We start from the raw sequence: 24,432 nt of genomic DNA on the forward strand, positions 1-24,432 counted from the left end.
GGCAACGTGCAGCTTTTAATGGCAAACCTGAATATGGCATACCTCCCGAGCCATTAACCGGAGAAGAAGTGCTACATATGGTTGAAAATGGTGACAGAGTTTGTTGGAAGAAGAAATCAATATTCTTTGATCTCGAGTATTGGAAATACCTTCCTGTGAGGCATGCCCTAGATGTTATGCACATTGAGAAGAATGTTTGCTATAGTATCATTGGTACATTGCTGGAGATCCCTGGAAAAAATAAAGATGGGATTGCTGCTCGATTAGATTTATTGAACATGGGGTCAAAACTGATTTGCAACCCCAGTATGGAGGAAGACGTACTCGTTTGCCTCCTGGGCCTTGGAATTTGTCAAGAGCAGAGAAGAGAGAGGTTTGCAATTCTTTCTATGGTATGAAGGTCCCCGAAGGTTATTCTTCAAATATTAAAAATCTTGTATCTTTACAAGATTCAAGACTTCTTGGCCTTAAATCACATGATTGTCATACCTTAATGCAACAATTGCTCCCTGTGGCAATTCGTTCTGTTTTGGAGAAGCCTGCAAGGTATGCAATAACTCGCTTGTGCTTCTTCTTCAATGCTATATGTGCAAAGACTGTTGATGTTTCCAAGCTAGATAAGTTGGAAGAAGATGTAGTAGTTACTCTGTTTTTGCTTGAGAAGTACTTTCCCCCTTCATTCTTTGATATCATGGTTCATCTAGTAGTACATCTTGTCAGAGAAGTTCGTCTATGTGGGCCAGTATATTTTAGGTGGATGTATCCGCTTGAAAGATATATGAAAGTGCTGAAGGGGTATGTTCAGAATCGTACTCGTCCCGAAGGTTGCATTGCTGAGCGGTATATAGCTGAAGAAGCGGTAGAGTTTTGTACTCAGCATTTATCCGATGTTAGTACAGTTGGAGTGCCTTCAAGCCAAAAGATGGGAGTTTCAAAGCCATTATCAGGTTGCACAGTGAGCGTAGTTGATCAGGACCTGCTGAATCAAGCACATCTATATGTCTTGGAGAATACGGAGGAAGTCCTACCTTATATCGAGTACGTATGAGTTTTATTCTTCAAGTTTCCATTTTAAATTATTTCTTATGTTTATCTTATATATTTGGGACCGTAATGCTTGAATTTTTCGTGTCATGTAGGCAACATATGATCCACATCAAGACTGCTTATCCAAAATTTAGAAAGAGAACAAAGTGGTTGCAGGATAAGCATAATAGCACTTTCATTCAATGGCTACGCTTCAAGGTATATGTTGTTGAATAACATATTTCTCTTTTAATTTTCTTCTTATTTCTATGTTAGATTGAATTAAGATTTGATTAATTTGCAGGTTCAAAGTGAACTTGAGGAAGACAATAATGGCGCATCAGAAAATTTAAGGTGGCTAGCAGCTGGTCCAAACATGGCAGTGCCATTATATAGGAGCTATCTTATTAAAGGTATTAAATTCAATATCAAGGCACAAGATGATGTGCGGACAACTCAAAATAGTGGAGTTTATTTACTTGCACAAACCATGCAAGTTGTTAGTGCCAAGGATAAAAACCCAATTCTCTCAAATATGGGTTTCTATGGTGTCATTCAAGAAATTTGGGACCTTGACTACCAAAAGTTTACAATCCCAGTCTTTAGGTGTGATTGGATAGATAGTTCTGGTCTTGTAGTCGACAAACTTGGATTTACCCTTGTAGATTTGAGTAAAATTGGACATAGGAATGACCAATTTGTTTTGGCTTCTCAAGTCAAACAAATATTTTTTTTTGACGACCCGATGCATCGTGGTTGGTCGGTAGTTTTATCAATGCCTAATAGAGAATATAATGATGTTATTGGTGATGAAGTCTTAGGTGATGTGATAATTGAGTGTGAGCCATTTACTAGAGGGATGCCAAATGTTGACACATTTGATGAACTGGTGGGTGAGTTAGGTGGTCAAAATATTCGAGATGGGTGTGAAGATATATGGATTGAATGATGCTTATGTAATTGGCAGTGTATGACATTCATTTTATAATATATTGTAATGTGATTTCTTCACTTTCATTATACAGGTTTTGGCCACAAAACAATCAGTGCAAAAAAATACTGGATCCAGATTAAATCATTATATTCTGCATAAAAAACAACGTCTGTTCAAATAAAACACGACGTTATGGTTAACCATTTATTCAGCATATTTACCGACGCCTTAAAGCAACGTAACAATGAAGAACCACGACGCTATTGTGAAACAATTATCCAGGATATCACGTCGGGGAAGGATTAAGAACAGCCATGTAATCCAAAATAACACGACTCCAATCCCATAATACCGACGCCTAAAAATGAGATTAAATATCTGAACATTAATTTAGAACCGACGTGGTTTATTAAATGCGTCGTAAATATTGACGTTGTTTAGAAGTTCAACGTCGCCTACATTAATAAGTACGTCGTGAGTACTGAATACATATAAATACAACGTCGACTATATAAATGCCACCGACGTTGTTTCGCATTTCAACGGCAACAACATAAATACATACGTCGTAAATAATGACACAGACAGCTATATCTACGTCATCTTTTTTAGACAAATCGAAGCGGAAAACTTATTTCACGACGGTCGTTTGTAAATAAGAGACGTAGTAGTTTTCAATAACGTCGTCTTCTCATGTATTTAAAGACGTAGTAGTTTTCAATAAGAGACAGAGTAGTTTTCAATAACGTCGTGAAAATTATATTTAACGGCGTAATGTTTTAAATATCGCCGTTGTATGCCTATCTTGCGGCCTTTTTCTTCTAATATGTCATATTTTTCCTTTTTAACGACGGTGATTTGTTTGTGTTGGTCGTATATTCTCATCCTCGACTATTTTTTAAAACTTATGCAGACTAAACACGTCTGTTTTTATTTTTTTTCGACGTTGTTTTATTTAACAACGTCTAATTTATCGTCGTTGTTGTTTCTGAAAATAGGACGGATAAATTTTGTAATACGACTCTCATATATTAGTAACCGACGTTGTTTGTTTTTTCAACGTCTAATATATAAATACATACGTCGTAAACAATGACACTGACAACTATTTCCACGCCATGTTTTATAGAAAAATCGAAGTGGAAAATGTATTATACGACGGCTGTTTTTATATATGTGACGTAGTAGGAATCAATAACGTCGTCTTCTAATTTTCTTAAAGACGTCATATTTTTTGTTGTCGTGAAAATTATATTTAACGGCGTCTTCTTTTAAGTTTCGTCGTTGTATGTCTATCTTGCGGCCTTGTTCTGTTAATATGTGTCATATTTTTCCTTTTTAACGACGGTTTTTTTCGAGAGTTGGTCGTCTATTCTCATCCCCGACTGCTTTTTTCGTTCTTTTTGTAGAATAAAGACGTCGTTTTGTATTTGTTGATGACGTTGTATATTTTAACAACGACGGTGATTTAGCGTCGTGGTTTATGAGGGAAAAGATGACGGTGGATTCCACGACCACTGAAAATCTTAATACACGACGGTGATTTACCGTCGTCTTTTTGCTTTTTTGTAGTAGTGTATATATGGGGGCGGTTCCGTGGCACCATTTGATTTAAGCACTATTAATGGCTCAGATTAAATCTCACTACTAATTTATTATTATCTCTAAAATAATACATTATTCAAAATTATTATTATTTTAATATAATAATTATGAATTGCACAGTACCCCAAATTCTACATCTCCCTTCCTCCATGCCCAGCCTTGGTAATCTCCTCCATAGCTTTGATGTCCAAAAAATCTCCACTCGCCTACTGCTAGTTATATGCATTTGATACTATCTATTTTGACACGGTTCATAACCAGATCGAAACAAAGAAATGCATATGAAGTTTGAGAAAATACCCAGGGGACATGGGATCGTCAAGATAAAAAAACTCATAAACTTTCGCTCCACTCAGAATCAGAACAAATTTGGGGGACTTCCATGGGAAAGCAGGGTAATCATGCTCTTAGTTTCTTGAAATTTCATTGGGGATGATCACAATGAATCTCAATCAGTTTCTTTTCCCCCTTTATCAGTAATCTCAATTATTTTTTTTCAATATGGAATAAGTTAGCAACTAATTGACTGAGAGAAACAACAACCATGGCTCCTTTCTTTTTATTTTGGTTAATTGGAAATTCTCCATGTATATTAAAATTGAAATTGATAAATATTTTGATGTGATGAGATGACCTAGCCCAACATGCAAGAGTATTAATTATTGGCCCTTTCTGCTTGGGCCAGCATTACGACTCAATTTTCACTTGTTGGGAGCATCATTGCTGAGAGCCCTTCAAATTCTTTTTTTAGGTCGAAAGGTGATTTTTCATTGAAACAACAATCCAACTACAGACCACCACACAAAAGGAGGCAAAGCCTCACAGAACACAGAATGAAAAAGGAAAAGAAAGACAAGACTCGATAGAGACCAACATGAAGCTTTTCCCCACTTAGTCTGCGACCTTACAAAGAGTTGCTAGGAGGGCACGGTAGCCTGTCCGAGACCAAGACATGAACCAGAGACTGCGGTGGTCGGTAGGCCCAACTTTCCAGTTCCACAGACCCAAAACCTATTTACGCCGCCATGTGGCTAGCACGATTTGCATTCCTAGACACCCACCTCCATCGGACCTCATGAAAGTTATGGCAGAGACTTTGAATATCTTCCAAGAGGGCAGAATACTCCAGGCTTGATTACTTGCACTACCACCATCAACAAGAACTCTAGAATCAGTTTGCATCACAATGTCCAAGTAACCGCATTGGGAAGCAAGTTGGAGACCCTTGATCGCAGCTGTCGTTTCAGCTTGGAGAGTAGAATTACACTAGTAGGGATAGACCAACCCCCCACAAAAGAGGCCATCAGAATTCTAATCACAGCGCCCAACCCTTGTAAGAACCGTTGGGCTTGGGAAAGCTTTTGAATAACTGCTCATGCCGAAGCTGCATGGTTTGCTCAAGACCGTCTCGCAACTGGGTCGAATGTGACTGCTGGTCGTAGAACTGCCTCTGAGTGTCGTCAAGTTTGGAAGAGAGGATATTGTTGTGAATATGCATCTTTACCATTTCTTGTTGTAGGGCTTCTATTCGAGCCTCGAGAGTGTTTTGCCGAATGGGTGTTTCTGTTCGAGGCGTGCCGAGCAGGGGAGAGGGGCTCGCTCCTCTAGCGAGGCCGATGACGGGCCATCGGCAAAAAAGGATGAAGGTGGATTCATCTTAGCTCAAGAGAGATATGGGCCGATTGATAATTGTTTCCTACAGACTGCGCCAATCCGTTGTCGCTAAAACTAAACATATAGTAATAAGAGCACCTTACATGTGACGTAGACAATCGAGAGACCAAATATGCTTTCGGTAAGCACGCTCCTCTTCGGTTGAAGATGCAGGATTTGAGCTAAAGAGATAAAACAACATATGAGACCTAAGGCACCGGTGTGGTACTGGCCGAAGGCCCTTCAATGTTAAGGTTAGTTTAAGAGGAAGAGAGCAAGCTATTGACAATGCAAGAGCATAAGTGTCAGGTCGAAAGTCTGACCTTGTATCTAGGGCGAGAGGCTCTATTTATAGAGGGTGCTAGATGTTCTCTTGGTACTTAGTTTTGTTGTGGGGCTCGTGGGAGTGTCTTTCGGGGTTGACACGAGTCCCAGCAAATATCCTAGCGGGGAATTCGAAAACATCCTGCAAGATGCCTTCTAAGGCATAGAATCGACAAAGCCATAAGCAAAAAATTTTTGCTTGCTATCAAGAGGGGTACGGAAAAGATGTTGAGAGGTGCTTTGGTATCCTTCAAACTCGGTGGGCTATTATCAGGGGCGCAGCACGTCTATTTGACGAGGAGGTGCTTAGGAGTATAATGATGACTTGTATCATCCTCCATAACATGATTGTGGAAGATGAATATGATTACGATGCTTAGGCCTGGGCACGGTTCGGGTCGGGTCAAATTTTGGCCGACCCGCAAGCCAAACCGAAGGAGAGCTCGGTTCTCGGGTCAGGTCGGGTCTAGGGTGAAATCTGAAAATGGGCCAAACCGGGTTCTCGGGTCGGTTCTGAATTCTCTCGGTTTGGGCTTGAGCCCATTTTTACAATTTTCCAAAAGCCCAAATCTTATTTATTTTCGGCCCAAAAAAGCCCAAAAAATATTTTTTTAGCAAAACAAAGCCCAAATCCGATTTCTTTTCAGCCAAAACCCTTTTTTTGTTGTCAAATTGCCAAAACCTATTAAAGCATTCTCATGCCCACTGTTAGATAAATAACCATGCCCACCAAATAATTTCCGACATTCTTCAATGGCATCCTTTCAAAAAAAGAAATTATGAGAGAGAGAGAGAGAGAGAGTTTCTGTCAATGGGACGGGAAGTATATGTTTGCTGTCACTCAAAAGCTTCATGGGCCTCAAAAAGAAAGCTAAAACATAGAAGAATAAAGAGCAGCAATAATATCCTACAGCAGTTGCAGAAGTAGTCAGTGACTTCAGACCCGCAGTGCATGCATGAGCTTCAGGCAATGTGGAGAAATCATTTGCTTGCAACTTTTGTGTTACATCCGTATAGAGCCATTTCAACCACTCACCAACAAATCTGAAAGCATATGCGGAAGCCAGCAAAGGGAAGAGCCTACTTTGCTGAGTCTTGTAATCGATCACCTGGAACAAAACACGAACCAAAATACAACACATCTTCAGGACAAAATCATGCAGAGTGGATACCAAGTGGATACCTCATCAACATTTGATCCCTTGGTATGCGGACATTATCAAATCTCAGGACACCATTGTCCATGGAGTTGTATGCTCCATTTCCAAATTTCATGCCGATATCACCAACTGTTATGCCTGGAAGAGGTAAGTGATCATCCAAGTTCCGAAGTTGGACAATGAAACCTAAAACAAGAGAATTGGTTCTATAATTAAAATCAATAGACCATTCACTTCACGATAGAAGTTCCAAACAATGTTACACTTGGTCGTTACCATTTACTCCATGGTCTTTTCCATCAATAATAAGACGGGCAAAAGCAACAGTATGTGTAGCAGCTTTTCCCAAACCACCAGGCCACCACTATTCACAACCAATAAGGAAGGAAAATAAGTGCCTAAACTAGATATTTCAATCAACGAAAAATATAACCACCACATTATGGTTGAAAATATCTAGATCAAAATGACACTAAGCACAATTCCCATCACAAGCTTGTTATCATAGATACTAAAATTTCACTCAAAAGAAAAAAAATCAGAAGAAAACAAAAAAGCAACATTATTAAAATTACTCACTTTGCTTGAAGTGAGTGTAGGACTATTAAGAACAAACTCGTCAGTCTTTGGATCAAAAGTTGCAGTGGTCTCAAGCCCTTGAACATTGGAGCCATGACCAAGTTCAGTCTGTGCATAGCAACCAATAATTTGCATCTTATATGCCAACGGCAACCATTTCTCTTGCTGCTCCTCAGTACCAGATCCTTTAATAAAAGGCACAAACATTCCCTGAAGAGAAGATTAACATATTAACTAAAAAATACAAACAATTCAAATATTTGAAGGCTACAAAAACATGCAGAATACTTATCATAGAAGGAAGTGGGAAAATTGTAGTAAAAAAAATACTATCAAACAGGATATTGAAATATAGACAAATTAGAATGGCACAAAAAGGGAGAATTGGCGCTTACCCAGTGAAGATCCGTATATGCTGGTTGATCAACATAATGCCTAAACCAGGATGCTTCTTCTTCTGTAACAATGGTAGCATAATTTGCATTATTAAAGCAAATGAAAAATGATATAGAAAAATATAAAAATAGTAACAGTAATGATAATAATAACAACAAAAATAACAAATCTACGAAACAAGATCTCCCAGATGGAGACACACCAGAAAGTCAAAGCTCATTGATCCGTTTCCATCCATGAGCTGCTTTTCTCAATTTGTTTTCGAACAACTCCTTTCTAGTCATCATAGTTCTATCATCCTGTCTTAATACCTAAACAGTAACACACAGAACTCGTACTTGCCAGAGGAGATCGAGAGAAGAAATGGTACCTGCCAGAGGAGAGTGAGAAAGATCGACGAAGGAGCGACGCCGATGTTCTCGCCAAAAGATCTAAGGTCGGGAGAGATGAATCGATTGAAGACTGAGGACTCGGGAGAGAGAGGCGCCGCTGCTTATTTAGGGTTAGGGTTTTGAAGAAGAAGAAACGGAAAGAGGAGAAGAGTGAAGACCGAGTGAGAGAGAGCGAGAGCCGAGAGTCGCTAAGAGGTGAGAGAGGGTTACGGAAGAAAAAAAGGGTGAGGATACGCTGCAAGCAGGCTCACTGAGCCTATTCTTAGGCCAATCAAATGACGCCACGTGTAATATATATAAAATTAAATATTCATCGGTTCGGTTCAGGTTTTCCGGTTCTAACAAAAATTGACCCGAGGGCCGAACCGTTGACTTTCGGTTCGGTTCAGGTTCAGGTTTGACTTTTTCAATTTGGTCAAAAAACACTCTTTTTCGGTTCGGTTTGGTTTGGTTCGGTCGGTTTGATCGGTTTATCGGTTTTTATGCCCACCCCTAATTTGTACGACTGGGCTTGCCGGTGGGAGCCATAGGGCCTCATTTCGTGTCATACCCCTTCCAGATGTCATGGCGTGAGTGGCTGGTTAGATATGGTATAAAGAAATCCCATAAAATCAAGTTTTCTTATTTGATATGTAAGGAATAAAAGTTGCCAAAAATTATCTTGAGAAAATGTTTATTCTGAAAAACAATTTTTCATACTTAGTCACTATTTTTACAAAATGAATTTTCATCTATGATATGAATGCATGAAAGGACCTAAGGTCAATTTAGGTAAAAAGCCTTAGATATTCAATGCACAAAGAGTTTTTAGCCTTTCAAAATTGCACATTCACTAAAAAATTCCTTGATCCGCCAGTGCCTCCTCCTATGTACATATTGCCAGAGCTCCAAGTGCCAAGATTGAGCATGGACTGGACCCAAGACACATTTTGGACCCAAATGAATAGCCCTTGGCTTCAAAAGCTGACCCCTTTGCCCAACCTTCTCAACTTCTAAATTCTAATGAATTAGTTTGATGTGTAGGGTAAAATAATGTGTAGGGTAAAATAAAACATTTATTTTTTCAGTTTTTTTTCTAACAACCCACAAGTTCTCAAATTTTTAAAACAGTTTTCAAGTTGCATACCAAACAAGTTTTTAAATCTTAAAAATAGATTTAAGAACTCCTTGTTTTTAAGAAAAATCAAGTTTTTGAGTTCCCTATTTGAATAGGATATCAAACGTAATGGAGAGTTTTTATTTTGTTTCACTGTGAGATTCTCTTATTTTTCTCTTTTGAATATGGGCTTAAAGTCCAGTTGCTTATGACAAGTTTTTCTTTCGGTTTTTGGCCCAACAAAGAAAGATCATCAAAATTCAAATTACAGTTGAGATTTTAAGTGGGGTTTTGCCTTGATCCAAAAATTGCAAACCAATTCCAACTTCAGCTCAATGTATTTTTAAAGCCTCTTAATTATAGGTACAAAATTGGAAATATTTGACAAATTTTTTTTTGAGCTAGGTGTCCAAATAACATTTTCCATCTTTATAAGCGTTCAGAATCTAATTAGTACAAAGTGATTAATCTAATTCAATCCAATTTGCTTGGTTTCTATAATTTTTACCATAACATGCATGAAGTTTGTATTTTGTTTTTTGAATACAATGATAATCTAAACTACAAGGGAATGGTGATTTCTCACACACACGCTACTAAGAGCAGTTCCACCGGTTTGGATTGTCAGGGCAAAAGGCCCCTGGATTGGAAAAACACACTCCACCAATCAAATCTAGTCTGGATAGATGATGGGCTCCATCAAGGCTGGGCAAGTCAGAAGGCAAGAATAGCCTGAGCTGTTGTCTAAGGGTGCTGACGCCAGCATGACATCCATGAAGAAAAAATCGAAAAAAAATCCAAGAAATTCAGAATTTTTTATTTTTTATATAAATTTCTAGTAATTTTTTATTTATTAATCTCATACATATAAATAAAATTAATCTCATGTGAATAGTAATTGCCCTTGGGTTGTCATGGCAATGTGTGAAAAAAAAATAATTTACCACGGTAAATACTATTCATTTGAACAGTAACCACCCTTACTTGCCCTTGCCTTTTTGTCATAGCAAATGAGTGGAAATGCTTTAGGGTGCTATGGGGGTTTCGACAAAAAATAAAGGATCTCAGGGGGGTTCAAACCTAGGACCAGTAATATGTAAGTCAAAACTCTTTTTCATTGGACTACACCTTATTGTCATGCATGAAGTTAAATGAAAAGTTCATTATTATTTCATTTCTCAGAGTTAGAATTATTCTCATAACTAGCCATCACATGAATTAGTGTCACAACAGTAGTGACACCAACCACCCAAAAACAAAAAACAAAAAACACACATTATTGGGTACAAATTACAATTAATTTTCAGGCAATTGAATAACATTGAGATCAGACCCAAGAGGCTTCTGGTTGTTGCAGTCAAGGTCGTTGCCATAACCAACTCCAAGCAAGTCACAGTACCTCTTATAAAACCCAATGTGCTCCTCCACCTTAGCGTTCCAGCCCTTAGCACATTCAAGTCCACCGTTAATGATGTTTGTAGTGACCCCGTAATGGGGAACCCGACCTGCTGACTTGTCGGCTCCAGACGGGTTCCATCTCCTGGTGATCACATCATGGCATGAGGGCTTGGGTGACTGAGGGGTCATCCAGAACCAGAGTGCTGTCTTGAATGAAATAACAGGCTCTGTAGCCACTAGGTCTGGGTTGTTCAACAGGTCCGCCCCTATTGCTTTTCCACACTGTCCATAGTTGTAGTTCCTATAGTCCAAATACACATAATTATTCTAGCTACATAATTCATGATAATATATTTTTGTATCATCATGTACCTATTTTGAATAGACGGACACATAACTATAAACAACCGGTTACACTTATGATAGTTTTTACCAACCACCCAGTTCATGAATCTATTGCTTTGTGAGGAGGGGGGAGAATATGTTACTTTCGTGGCATATTAATGATGTTTAAGAGGGAGTTGATTTCTTTTTCAATGTCATCCTAGCCATTAAAACTGATTTCATCTAAGGGTTAAATTTTTTTGTACAAATGTGTGGTTTTTTTTGTGTCCTCCGATCCTGACATATATGTAGGGGCGGATCCGTGGCACCATGTTTTTTTCATAAATTTTGACACAAATTTTGAACCATTAGATTTAAGCACTATTAATGGTTCAGATTAAATCTCACAACTAATTTATTATTAACTCTAAAATAATACATTTATTCAAATTATTATTATTTTAATCTAATAATTATGAATTGCACAGTACCCCAAATTCTACATCTCCCTGCCTCCATGCCCAGCATTGATAATCTCCTGCATAGCCTCGATGCGCCAAAAATCTCCATTTGCCTACTGCTAGTTATATGTGTAAATGTATGGATTTTGTAATTTTCTTTTGGCTTTCCTTGATAAGTTTGTAATAGGACAATCATTGTATTTTCTCAAGCTCAAGTTTAGATTAAGAATTTCATCTCTAGGTGTTCTTATCTGGCTACATTATGATGGACAACATTGTGTTTGACAAAGGTAAGTTTTGCATTGCATTAACCTATTCCTGAAGATTATGACTAGTCATCCTTTCTCCGTATGACCAGTCATCTTCCATATGACTAGTCATCCTTCCTCCATATGACTAGTCAACCTTTGCGTTTGTAAGGTTTTCTAGGTCACTGTTTTCAGCTGGGTCTTAACCATTTTTTTGTCATTTTCTACAAATTTCTCAGCGGCCATGTGTCTATTCTGACCTAGGAATTTTTGGGTAAAAGCTAAAGAATTCCTCATTTGGTAGCCGTCACTTTTGTAAGCAAGTTTTGGAAAGTTTCTCTGTAAACTTTCTCTTCTTCCTCAAGTGTAACCTTCATATTTTTCATCTTTGAGTTTTCCAAAATGTTTCTTTTTGAAAACTGCATTTGAAATATGAAAACCTCATCTTGCTAGATCAAACACTCTCTCATATATATCTAGGTCAGATTCAAGATTGATTTCTTCAAGAGTATGGTTTCTTGAAGAGTATGGTTTCTTGAAGAAATTTGTCATTCTCCTTTGAATCCAAATTTTGGTTTCTGTCTGAGATAGAACTTGCAAGTTGGTGCCATGGGATGAATGAGCTGGAGAAGGAGTTGCTATTGCCATGAAGAACTGAGTTTCAAGCTTTGCTAAGTTGGAGAAGAAGATTACACAAAGGAGGTATAGCTCATCTTCCTAAATAGATCTAGGTTTTTCTTGAGCTTGCTTGTGTTCCTTTGTAAGAATCTTTTTCTACTTAGTGAATTGCCTGGTCGGTTGATGACCCCCAGTTTTTCCCAATGGTGGGTTTCTGAGTGAACAATTTCTGATTGCATCTCTGTAATTTTTCTGGGTTTGTGTTCTTGGTGGTTGACTAGTGATCGTATGATTTTTTGTGTTCTTGGTGGTTGACTAGTCATCGTATGAATTCTGGGTTTGTATCCTTGTAGTTGACTAGTCATCATTATCTACTGTTTGGTGTTTGCTTGATTATGTTGTCTTCACACACTTTCTCCATAGTTGTTGCTAGCACAGGGGATGTCTAGATTGACGGGTCCTTCTGAGTGCCTAGGTTGTCGCTAGTAATTCTCTAGGCCTGCAGGTATATTTTAGTAGGCTCTGTGTATGTTATTGTTTGGTATAATTCATATCTGACAGTTGACTAATCATAAGAGTATTTGGTCAAGGTCTAGAGTGTGTGAAGTTTGTTGCGTTCTTGGTTGAATATCTTTTATGTTTACCCCTCGTCACCTAAGTACCAATTTCAATATGCAAGGCCGTCCCTGAGATTTTGAGGGTCCTGTGCGAACTTAAATTGGGGCTTCCCATAATTTCATACGAAATACTATAAATAAAAATTTGGCATAACTTAATGTCATAAACAATTTTTTTATAACTAAAAGTCATGAATAAATATGTAATGACAATTAGAAATCAAATTCATAAAAATTTAAATGTTTCTATTTGATAAAATTAAATGTTTGGTACAAAAATAAGCTCATTGTGCCCCTACAAGGTCCTTTGCTGCCTCCAATAAGCAATTTGTGTTTAATAGGAAAAAAAATTAGCAATCACAAATTAAAGAGTAGTTGCACACAAATTCCTGAAATTTGAATTTGACTATTTGATTTTGAGTGTTCTTTATGAATATAGGAATTAGGGTTTTCTCTTTTTGGTGTTGAAATTCCTGAAATTGAAAGAATAACGAAAATTGTCAAAGGATTGAAAAAAGAACCAAAGAGAGATTGATGAATGATGATGATTACTTACCAGAAAATCAGAGTTTAAAAGAAAAGAAGAATCCATGAAGTTTTTTTTGTTTTGTTTTGAATGAAAAAAGTACTTTTCTTAGATGAGAAAACTTTTTTTAAAATTTTTTTTAAAAAAATGATCAGAGTAGAAAGTGTTTGGGGGATATATATATATATATAATCCTCTACGTTAAATGGAACGCTACGTTAAATGGAGAAGCGCTAGAGCCAACTCCACCAGACACGCCCTTGTACAAATGTCTAGCACGCTATACTATATATACAATTCCTATAATATTAATATATATAATATAAAGAAATTTTTTTCTGGGGGCCTTTAAGAATCGGGGGCCCTGTGCGGTGGCACCACTTGCACCACCCCAGGGCCGCCCTTGGTTATATGCAATTGATACCATATATCGAAACAAAGCAATGCATATGGAGTTTGAGAAAATACCTAGGGGACATGGGATCGTGAGGATCAGAAAACACATAAACTTTCTCTCCACTCAAAATCAAAACGAATTTGGGGGACTTCCATGGGAGGGTAGGGTAATCATGCTTTTAGTTTCTTGAAATTTCATTGGGAATGATCACAATGAATCTCAATCAATTTCTTTTCCCCTTTTATCAGTAATCTGAACTTTATTTCAATATGTAATAAGTTAGCAACTGATTGACTGAGAGAAGTAGCAACCATGGCTCCTTTCTTTTTATTTTGGTTAGCTGGAAATTCTCCATGTATATTAACATCTAGAAATTTAGTCATATTCCCTATGCTTGATCTTTTTTTGTTTTTTTCAGCAAGGGGAAATAGAACTTTTAATTTAGCAGCAGTAGGAAAAAAAAGGGAAAATAAAAAAAACACAGAGATCAACCTTCCTCCTCCTTACGTCAATCTTCCTTACTGGGTATTTGATGGTATTTCAAAGGCAAAAAGAAGATTGAAGAGAGAAAAAAATGGAAAGTCATGTAAAAGAAGAAGAAGATGTCGTGAGAGAGAATGTTGATGCTTTTAGGAAGACGTGAAAACATAAATGAGGAGAGAAAAAATTGAATAGCAAAGTTAATTAAATTAAATTATAATTATTTTAAGATGAAAGATTTAGTTTGTTTAATCACAACCATTTATTGTAGTCTAATCTAATAGTTCAAAATTTGTATCAAAAATAAAATCTCATTAACTAACCCCACAAGAAGTCTGACCAACAAAAAAATGAAAAGACTAACCTACACGTGATGACCCCATCCCACCCAAATAAAATCCATTAACAAACCTATGTCATTCTTGAAAAGTTAATTAATGCAAAATAAGGTAATCTTAAATTTTTCATCTTCTTTAAATGTGTGGATGTTGAAATTTTGGAGATTATTTAGGGTTATGAAGTGTCAATTAGGGATTTACAGTTAAAACTTATGAATTATCAAACAAGATTTGCAATTGATTTTGGTGGTCTTGCTTACTTGTATGAATTATCAATTGGGGATTTTGTCGGTCTATATATTTACATCTTCTATATATTAATTCAATAGGTTAAACTTTATAATGTCGGATCAACATCGAAATGTTAAGAGACCGAAGAGACTTAGAAATCAAGATTTGCTATTGATTTTGCTGTTCTTGCTTGCTTGCATGTTTATTTCTTATTGTCTTTTTTTCTTACTAGTTTCTATCTACATGTAATAGATGTATTTTGAGGGGTAAGGCCCATTATGCCATCACAACTAAACCCATAAGAATAGTAATTGACTGTGTCTAATTTCTATTTTTGAAATATTAAAAATAAGAAAAGGCAGCTATAAATCCGTGCCTTATTTTCTGCAAAAACCTAAACAAAGGGACAACTTCCAACTATAAATTGGAAGCTAGACCTCACTTGCATTCTCAAGAATAGGGTTGTAAGTTGGATTTAAAATTCTCGAATCCAACCACTTTCAATCCTAAAATCCTCCGAGATGGCAAAATCTGTTGGCTCCAGCACCATAGTTGTTCTGCTAATAGCTCTCCTTCTCGTTGGTTCCATGGGTGAGTGATCCTCAAACCCTTATCAACTCGAAAAGTTTATATTTACATCATTTCTTGCACTGCAAGACAATTCATACAAACTCCCAAAGTTTATAATAATGTCACTAATTTTAGTAGACATGACATCCCAAATATACCTTCTTTGTTTTTGTTGTTAGTCTTACAAAGCTGTATTATTAAGAAGAATATAAGAAATTACGAAACTATATATATTTTTTGTTTGTGATAATATACAGAATTGCCAGTGGTTGAAGGAGGAACTAGAGGATGCAAGCAGGCGAGCAAGTCGATGACCACCTGCACAGCCCACCCAGAGTGTGACAAACAATGCAAAGGAGAGAAAGCAAAGATGGGACTTTGCCGTGCTGATGGTCCCAAAGGCAAAAAGTGCTGGTGCTACATGTGTTAACATGAATGGAGATTTTGTATAACTTTCTCAACAATAAAATAATTCTAAAAAAATTTTGAGAAATTAAAACATCTCTCTCTCTCTCTCTCTCTCTCTCTCTCTCTCTCTGTTTATACTTTAGACACAAGTGTGCCCATGAAGACCACAGATACCCTTGTGATGGCGGTATAATTAACAACTCTACGAACACCACCCACTTTCACTACTATTTCAATCCTTGAAATGACCTGCATATGCATTTGCAACATCAATATAAAGAGAGTCTCACAACTCATGACAAACAAAAATTTATAAAAAAAATTCCTGGGTCCGCTAGTGCCTTCTCCTACGTACATATTACCAGAGCTCCAAGTGCCAAGATTGAGCATGGACTGGACCCAAGACACATTTTGGACCCAAATGAATAGCCCTTGGCTTCAAAAGCTGACCCCTTTGCCCAACCTTCTCAACTTCTAAATTCTAATGAATTAGTTTGATGTGTAGGGTAAAATAAAGTTTGGTCCTGTACATAAATTTGGCTCACAGCTTAGGGCGTTATCGCATCCCTCACTGAAAGATGCTTATAACTACTGTCAATGTTCCAAGTGTTTGCTGTTCTTGTTAAGGAACAACGTTTAGCTTTTTTGTTTTTGTTTTTTTCTCTTTCATTCTTGGGTTTTTGTTTTTTTTTTTTCCTCTTGAGAGAGAGCAATGAGTATCTTATATATATACATTTTCTATAATGGACCTAATGGGTAGGTAGGAGAGTGCCATGGATAAATGGGTCTGAAAATTTAGGGCCCATATTTGGTATTCAATTTAAATCCAACTTTTTAAACTCAAAAATAAAATTTGAGTCCAAAACAAAGAAAACCTTTTTAGTAGCCCTATTTTTAAAAACTCGAACTCAAGAACAACTACAAAACACCCCAATTATTAAAAACAAAAAATATTTGTTTTTTCATTTTTTTTTTAACAAGCCACAAGTTCTCAAATTTTTAAGATTTGAAAACATTTTTCAAGTTGCATACCAAACAAGTTTTTGAATCTTAAAAATAGATTTAAGAACTCCTTGTTTTTAAGAAAAATTAAGTTTCTGAGTTCCCTATTTGAATAGGATACCAAACGTAATTGAGAGTTTTTATTTTGTTTCACTGTGAGCTTCTCTTATTTTTCTCTTTTGAATATGGGCTTAAAGTCCAATTGCTTATAACAAGTTTTGCTTTCGGTTTTTGGCCCAACAAAGAAAGATCATCAAAATTCAAATTATAGTTGAGATTTTAAGTGGGGTTTTGCCTTGATCCAAAAATTGCTAACCAATTCCAACTTCAGCTCAATGTATTTTTAAAGCCTCTTAATTATAGGTACAAAATTGGAAATATTTGACAAAAAAAAGTTTTGAGCTGGGTGTCCAAATAACATTTTCCATCTTTATAAGCATTCAGAATCTAATCAGTGCAAAGTGATTAATCTAATTCAATCCAATTTGGCCGGTTTCTATAATTTTTACCATAACATGCATGAAGTTTGTTTTTTGTTTTTTGAATATAATGATAATCTAAACTACAAGGGAATGAAGATTTCTCACACACACGCTACTAAGAGCAGTTCCACCGGTTTGGATTGTTAGGGCAAAAGGCCCCCTGGATTGCAAAAACACACTCCACCAATCAAATCTAGTATGGATAGATGATGGGCTCCATCAAGGCTGGGCAGGCCAGAAGGCAAGAATAGCCTGAGCTGTTGTCTAAGGATGCTGACGCCAGCATGACGTCCATGAAGAAAAAATCAAAAAAAAAAAATCCAAGAAATTAAGAATTTTTTATTTTTTATAAATTTCTAGTAATTTTTTATTTATTAATCTCATACATATAAATAAAATTAATCCCATAAGAATAGTAATTGTCCTTGGTTTGTCATGGCAATGTGTGAAAAAAAAATTTACTAGGGAAAATACTATTCATTTGAACAATAACCACCTTTACTTGCCCTTGCCTTTTGCCATGGCAAATGAGTGGAAATGCTCTAGGGTGCTATGGGGGTTTCGACAAAAAATAAAGGATCTCAGGGGGGGTTCAAACCTAAGACTAGTAATATGTAAGTCAAAACCCTTTTTTATTGGACTACACCTTATTGACATGCATGAAGCTAAGTGAAAAGTTCATTATTACTTCATTTCTCATAGTTAGAATAATTCTCATAACTAGCGATCACATGAATTAGTGTCACAAACAGTAGTGACAACTGATAGATGAACACATCAACTTAGTATTGTTAGAATACCCACGTGCTATTCACGTGTTAGTCTATTAAGCATGGCTGTTAGTTACTTAAGCTTTTAGTCCTTACAATTGTATATAAGTTGAACTGTGCATTGTAATATTCATTCAGTGAATAATCATACAAAAAATCTCAGTATATTCTCTCTGTTTTTAGTCTTCTTCTTCCTTTGTTTTTCCAAATACCTCTTTTGTTATCATGGTATCAGAGTCAAGTTGCCTACGTTTGAAAGCCCAACGGCCACACGTGCTCACCCAAAATGTGTTGTCTACGTGTGGCGAAGGCTTGAAAAGTCGCCATACGTGCGGGGGCATGTGAGAATGTGAAGGTAAAGAGTCCCACATTGGAAAGTTGAGAAACCTAGCAAGGGCTTATAAGGAGTTGGGCTACTCTCCCCCATTGCCATGTAAAAGAAGAAGAAGATGTCGTAAGAGAGAATGTTGATGCTTTTAGGAAGATGTGAAAACATAAATGAGGAGAGAAAAAATTGAATCGCAAAGTTAATTAAATTAAATTTTAATTATTTTAAGATGAAAGATTTAGTTTGTTTAATCTCAGCCATTTATTGTAGTCTAATCTAATGGTTCAAAATTTGTATCAAAAATAAAATCTCATTAACTAACCCACAAGAAGTCTGACCAACAAAAAAATGAAAAGACTAACCTACAGTGATGACCCCATCCCAGCCAAATAAAATCCATTAACAAACCTATGTCATTCTTGAAAAGTTAATTAATGCAAAATAAGGTAATCTTAAATTTTTCATCTTCTTTAAATGTGTGGATGTTGAAATTTTGGAGATTATTTAGGGTTATGAAGTGTCAATTAGGGATTTACAGTTAAGACTTATGAATTATCAAACAAGATTTGCAATTGATTTTGGTGGTCTTGCTTACTTGTATGAATTATCAATTGGGGATTTTGTCGGTCTATATATTTACATCTTCTATATATTAATTCAATAGGTTAAACTTTATAATGTCGGATCAACATCGAAATGTTAAGAGACCGAAGACACTTAGAAATCAAGATTTGCAATTGATTTTGGTGTTCTTGCTTGCTTGCATGTTTATTTCTTATTGTCTTTTTTTCTTACTAGTTTTTATCTACATGTAATAGATGCATTTTGAGGGGTAAGGCCCATTATGCCATCACAACTAAACCCATAAGAATAGTAATTGACTGTGTCTAATTTCTATTTTTGAAATATTAAAAATAAGAAAAGGCAGCTATAAATCCGTGCCTTATTTTCTGCAAAAACCTAAACAAAGGGACAACTTCCAACTATAAATTGGAAGCTAGACCTCACTTGCATTCTCAAGAATAGGGTTGTAAGTTGGATTTAAAATTCTCGAATCCAACCACTTTCAATCCTAAAATCCTCCGAGATGGCAAAATCTGTTGGCTCCAGCACCATAGTTGTTCTGCTAATAGCTCTCCTTCTCGTTGCTTCCATGGGTGAGTGATCCTCAAACCCTTATCAACTCGAAAAGTTTATATTTACATCATTTCTTGCACTGCAAGACAATTCATACGAACTCCCAAAGTTTATAATAATGTCACTAATTTTAGTAGACATGACATCCCAAATATACCTTCTTTGTTTTTGTTGTTAGTCTTACAAAGCTGTATTATTAAGAAGAATATAAGAAATTAAGAAACTATATATTTTTTTTTTGGTGATAATATACAGAATTGCCAGTGGTTGAAGGAGGAACTAGAGGATGCAAGCAGGCGAGCAAGTCGATGACCACCTGCACAGCCCACCCAGAGTGTGACAAACAATGCAAAGGAGAGAAAGCAAAGATGGGACTTTGCCGTGCTGATGGTCCCAAAGGCAAAAAGTGCTGGTGCTACATGTGTTAACATGAATGGAGATTTTGTATAACTTTCTCAACAATAAAATAATTCTAAAAAACTTTTGAGAAATCAAAACATCTCTCTCTCTCTCTCTCTCTCTCTCTCTCTCTCTCTCTCTCTCTGTGTGTTTATACTTTAGACACAAGTGTGCCCATGAAGACCACAGATACCCTTGTGATGGCGGTATAATTAACAACTCTACGAACACCACCCACTTTCACTACTATTTCAATCCTTGAAATGACCTGCATATGCATTTGCAACATCAATATAAAGAGAGTCTCACAACTCATGACAAACAAAAATTTATAAAAAAAATTCCTGGGTCCGCTAGTGCCTTCTCCTACGTACATATTACCAGAGCTCCAAGTGCCAAGATTGAGCATGGACTGGACCCAAGACACATTTTGGACCCAAATGAATAGCCCTTGGCTTCAAAAGCTGACCCCTTTGCCCAACCTTCTCAACTTCTAAATTCTAATGAATTAGTTTGATGTGTAGGGTAAAATAAAGTTTGGTCCTGTACATAAATTTGGCTCACAGCTTAGGGCGTTATCGCATCCCTCACTGAAAGATGCTTATAACTACTGTCAATGTTCCAAGTGTTTGCTGTTCTTGTTAAGGAACAACGTTTCGCTTTTTTGTTTTTGTTTTTTTTTCTTTCATTCTTGGGTTTTTGTTTTTTTTTTCCTCTTGAGAGAGAGCAATGAGTATCTTATATATATATATATATATACATATATCTATATATATATACATTTTCTGTAATTGACCTATTGGGTAGGTAGGAGAGTGACATGGATAAATGGGTCTGAAAATTTAGGGCCTATATTTGGTATTCAATTTAAATCCAACTTTTTCAACTCAAAAATAAAATTTGAGTCCAAAACAAAGAAAACCTTTTTAGTAACCCTATTTTTAAAAACTCGAACTCAAGAACAACTACAAAACACCCCAATTATTAAAAACAAAAAATATTTGTTTTTTTAGTTTTTTTTTTAAGCCACAAGTTCTCAAATTTTTAAGATTTGAAAACAGTTTTCAAGTTGCATACCAAACAAGTTTTTGAATCTTAAAAATAGATTTAAGAACTCTTTGTTTTTAAGAAAAAGTAAATTTTTGAGTTCCCTATTTGAATAGGATATCAAACGTAATTGAGAGTTTTTATTTTGTTTCACTGCGAGCTTCTCTTATTTTTCTCTTTTGAATATGGGCTTAAAGTCCAATTGCTTATAACAAGTTTTGCTTTCGGTTTTTGGCCCAACAAAGAAAGATCATCAAAATTCAAATTATAGTTGAGATTTTAAGTGGGGTTTTGCCTTGATCCAAAAATTGCTAACCAATTCCAACTTCAGCTCAATGTATTTTTAAAGCCTCTTAATTATAGGTACAAAATTGGAAATATTTGACAAAAAAAGGTTTTGAGCTGGGTGTCCAAATAACATTTTCCATCTTTATAAGCATTCAAAATCTAATCAGTACAAAGCGATTAATCTAATTCAATCCAATTTGGCCGGTTTCTATAATTTTTACCATAACATGCATGAAGTTTGTTTTTTGTTTTTTGAATACAATGATAATCTAAACTACAAGGGAATGGAGATTTCTCACACACGCTACTAAGAGCAGTTCCACCGGTTTGGATTGTTAGGGCAAAAGGCCCCCTGAATTGCAAAAACACACTCCACCAATCAAATCTAGTCCGGATAGATGATGGGCTCCATCAAGGCTGGGCAAGCCAGAAGGCAAGAATAGCCTGAGCTGTTGTCTAAGGGTGCTGACGCCAGCATGACGTCCATGAAGAAAAAATAAAACAAAAATCCAAGAATTTTAGAATTTTTTATTTTTTATAAATTTCTAGTTATTTTTTATTTTTTATAAATTTCTAGTAGTTTTTTATTTATTAATCTCATACATATAAATAAAATTAATCCCATATGAATAGTAATTGCCCTTGGGTTGTCATGGCAATGTGTGAAAAAAAAAATTTACTAGGGCAAATACTATTCATTTGAGCAATAACCACCTTTACTTGCCCTTCCCTTTTGCCATGTCAAATGAGTGGAAATGCTCTAGGGTGCTATAGGGGTTTCGACAAAAAATAAAGGATCTCAGGGGGGGTTCAAACCTAAGACTAGTAATATGCAAGTCAAAACTCTTTTTCATTGGACTACACCTTATTGACATGCATGAAGTTAAATGAAAAGTTCATTATTACTTCATTTCTCAGAGTTAGAATTATTCTCATAACTAGCGATCACATGAATTAGTGTCACAAACAGTAGTGACACCTGATAGATGAACACATCAACTTAGTATTGTTAGAATACCCACGTGCTATTCACGTGTTAGTCTATTAAGCATGGCTGTTAGTTACTTAAGCTTTTAGTCCTTACAATTGTATATAAGTTGAACTGTGCATTGTAATATTCATTCAGTGAATAATCATACAAAAAATCTCAGTATATTCTCTCTGTTTTTAGTCTTCTTCTTCCTTTGTTTTTCCAAATACCTCTTTTGTTATCATGGTATCAGAGTCAAGTTGCCTACGTTTGAAAGCCCAACGGCCACACGTGCTCACCCAAAATGTGTTGTCTACGTGTGGCGAAGGCTTGAAAAGTCGCCATACGTGCGGGGGCATGTGAGAATGTGAAGGTAAAGAGTCCCACATTGGAAAGTTGAGAAACCTAGCAAGGGCTTATAAGGAGTTGGGCTACTCTCCCCCATTGCCATGTAAAAGAAGAAGAAGATGTCGTAAGAGAGAATGTTGATGCTTTTAGGAAGATGTGAAAACATAAATGAGGAGAGAAAAAATTGAATCGCAAAGTTAATTAAATTAAATTTTAATTATTTTAAGATGAAAGATTTAGTTTGTTTAATCTCAGCCATTTATTGTAGTCTAATCTAATGGTTCAAAATTTGTATCAAAAATAAAATCTCATTAACTAACCCACAAGAAGTCTGACCAACAAAAAAATGAAAAGACTAACCTACAGTGATGACCCCATCCCAGCCAAATAAAATCCATTAACAAACCTATGTCATTCTTGAAAAGTTAATTAATGCAAAATAAGGTAATCTTAAATTTTTCATCTTCTTTAAATGTGTGGATGTTGAAATTTTGGAGATTATTTAGGGTTATGAAGTGTCAATTAGGGATTTACAGTTAAGACTTATGAATTATCAAACAAGATTTGCAATTGATTTTGGTGGTCTTGCTTACTTGTATGAATTATCAATTGGGGATTTTGTCGGTCTATATATTTACATCTTCTATATATTAATTCAATAGGTTAAACTTTATAATGTCGGATCAACATCGAAATGTTAAGAGACCGAAGACACTTAGAAATCAAGATTTGCAATTGATTTTGGTGTTCTTGCTTGCTTGCATGTTTATTTCTTATTGTCTTTTTTTCTTACTAGTTTTTATCTACATGTAATAGATGCATTTTGAGGGGTAAGGCCCATTATGCCATCACAACTAAACCCATAAGAATAGTAATTGACTGTGTCTAATTTCTATTTTTGAAATATTAAAAATAAGAAAAGGCAGCTATAAATCCGTGCCTTATTTTCTGCAAAAACCTAAACAAGGGGACAACTTCCAACTATAAATTGGAAGCTAGACCTCACTTGCATTCTCAAGAATAGGGTTGCAAGTTGGATTTAAAATTCTCGAATCCAACCAATTTTCAATCCTAAAATCTTCTGAGATGGCAAAATCTGTTGGCTCCAGCACCATAGTTGTTCTGCTAATAGCTCTCCTTCTCGTTGCTTCCATGGGTGAGTGATCCTCAAACCCTTATCAACTCGAAAAGTTTATATTTACATCATTTCTTGCACTGCAAGACAATTCATACGAACTCTCAAATTTTATAATAATGTCACTAATTTTAGTAGACATCCCAAATATACCCTCTTTATTTTTGTTGTTAGTCTTACAAAGCTGTATTATTAAGAAGAATATAAGAAATTAAGAAACTATATATTTTTTTTTTGGTGATAATATACAGAATTGCCAGTGGTTGAAGGAGGAACTAGAGGATGCAAGCAGGCGAGCAAGTCGATGACCACCTGCACAGCCCACCCAGAGTGTGACAAACAATGCAAAGGAGAGAAAGCAAAGATGGGACTTTGCCGTGCTGATGGTCCCAAAGGCAAAAAGTGCTGGTGCTACATGTGTTAACATGAATGGGGATTTTGTATAACTTTCTCAACAATAAAATAGTTCTAAATTTTTTTAGAGAAATTAAAACATCTCTCTCTCTCTCTCTCTCTCTCTCTCTCTCTCTCTGTGTTTATACTTTAGACACAAGTGTGCCCATGAAGACCACAGGTACCCTTGTGATGGCGGTATAATTAACAACTCTACGAACACCACCCACTTTCACTACTATTTCAATCCTTGAAATGACCTGCATATGCATTTGCAACATCAATATAAAGAGAGTCTCACAACTCTTGACAAACAAAAATTTATAAAAAAAATGTGGGGAGAATACTTTTC

General features: G+C 36.0%; 2 protein-coding genes and 3 long non-coding RNA genes across 6 annotated transcripts; 3 read left to right on the forward strand and 2 right to left on the reverse strand.

The window, feature by feature from the left end:
• Positions 1 to 6,244: 6,244 nt before the first annotated feature.
• Positions 6,245 to 7,930, reverse strand: LOC117613393 (putative peroxisomal acyl-coenzyme A oxidase 1.2). 2 transcript variants are annotated; one of them, XR_004583729.1, is made up of 5 exons: positions 7,880 to 7,930; positions 7,677 to 7,738; positions 7,282 to 7,491; positions 6,454 to 6,651; positions 6,245 to 6,303 (listed from the first exon to the last, which is right to left on the reverse strand). XR_004583729.1 is itself a non-coding variant. In XM_034341999.1 (5 exons), exons 3-5 carry the CDS (start codon positions 7,486 to 7,488, stop codon positions 6,698 to 6,700), a joined length of 486 nt encoding a protein of 161 aa, XP_034197890.1. In that variant the 5' UTR covers positions 7,489 to 7,491; positions 7,677 to 7,738; positions 7,880 to 7,921; the 3' UTR covers positions 6,676 to 6,697. The 2 variants fall into 2 exon arrangements, 1 of the variants encoding a protein (XP_034197890.1); XM_034341999.1 differs by lacking the exons at positions 6,245 to 6,303; positions 6,454 to 6,651 and adding exons at positions 6,676 to 6,888; positions 6,979 to 7,066 and having other exon boundaries at positions 7,880 to 7,921.
• A 2,531-nt stretch (positions 7,931 to 10,461) lies between these two features.
• LOC117613388 (endochitinase 1-like) lies at positions 10,462 to 11,431 on the reverse strand. Its single transcript, XM_034341998.1, has 2 exons — positions 11,391 to 11,431; positions 10,462 to 10,864 (listed from the first exon to the last, which is right to left on the reverse strand). Exons 1-2 carry the CDS (start codon positions 11,429 to 11,431, stop codon positions 10,462 to 10,464), a joined length of 444 nt encoding a protein of 147 aa, XP_034197889.1.
• A 3,782-nt stretch (positions 11,432 to 15,213) lies between these two features.
• Positions 15,214 to 15,886, forward strand: LOC117613389. Its single transcript, XR_004583726.1, has 2 exons — positions 15,214 to 15,394; positions 15,631 to 15,886. It is a non-coding gene; the product is annotated as an uncharacterized LOC117613389 (long non-coding RNA).
• A 3,475-nt stretch (positions 15,887 to 19,361) lies between these two features.
• LOC117613390 lies at positions 19,362 to 19,999 on the forward strand. The gene is made up of 2 exons (XR_004583727.1): positions 19,362 to 19,520; positions 19,756 to 19,999. It is a non-coding gene; the product is annotated as an uncharacterized LOC117613390 (long non-coding RNA).
• A 3,548-nt stretch (positions 20,000 to 23,547) lies between these two features.
• Positions 23,548 to 24,198, forward strand: LOC117613391. Its single transcript, XR_004583728.1, has 2 exons — positions 23,548 to 23,708; positions 23,939 to 24,198. It is a non-coding gene; the product is annotated as an uncharacterized LOC117613391 (long non-coding RNA).
• The last annotated feature ends 234 nt before the right edge of the window (positions 24,199 to 24,432 follow it).

The sequence above is a fragment of the Prunus dulcis genome, unplaced genomic scaffold (assembly GCF_902201215.1).
Source record: "Prunus dulcis unplaced genomic scaffold, ALMONDv2, whole genome shotgun sequence".
Taxonomy (NCBI): Eukaryota; Viridiplantae; Streptophyta; class Magnoliopsida; order Rosales; family Rosaceae; genus Prunus; species Prunus dulcis.

Coding starts and splice junctions, on each gene's coding strand:
- LOC117613393 (XM_034341999.1), bottom strand. CDS start 7,488: ATGTTTGTGCCTTTTATTAAAGGATCTGGTACTGAGGAGCAGCAAGAG. Junction 7,067..7,281: donor CTACACTCACTTCAAGCAAA/GTGAGTAATTTT, acceptor GGTTGTGAATAG/TGGTGGCCTGGTGGTTTGGG. Junction 6,889..6,978: donor AAAAGACCATGGAGTAAATG/GTAACGACCAAG, acceptor CTCTTGTTTTAG/GTTTCATTGTCCAACTTCGG.
- LOC117613388 (XM_034341998.1), bottom strand. CDS start 11,431: ATGCAGGAGATTATCAATGCTGGGCATGGAGGCAGGGAGAT. Junction 10,865..11,390: donor GGGCATGGAGGCAGGGAGAT/GTAGAATTTGGG, acceptor TTTGGACTATAG/GAACTACAACTATGGACAGT.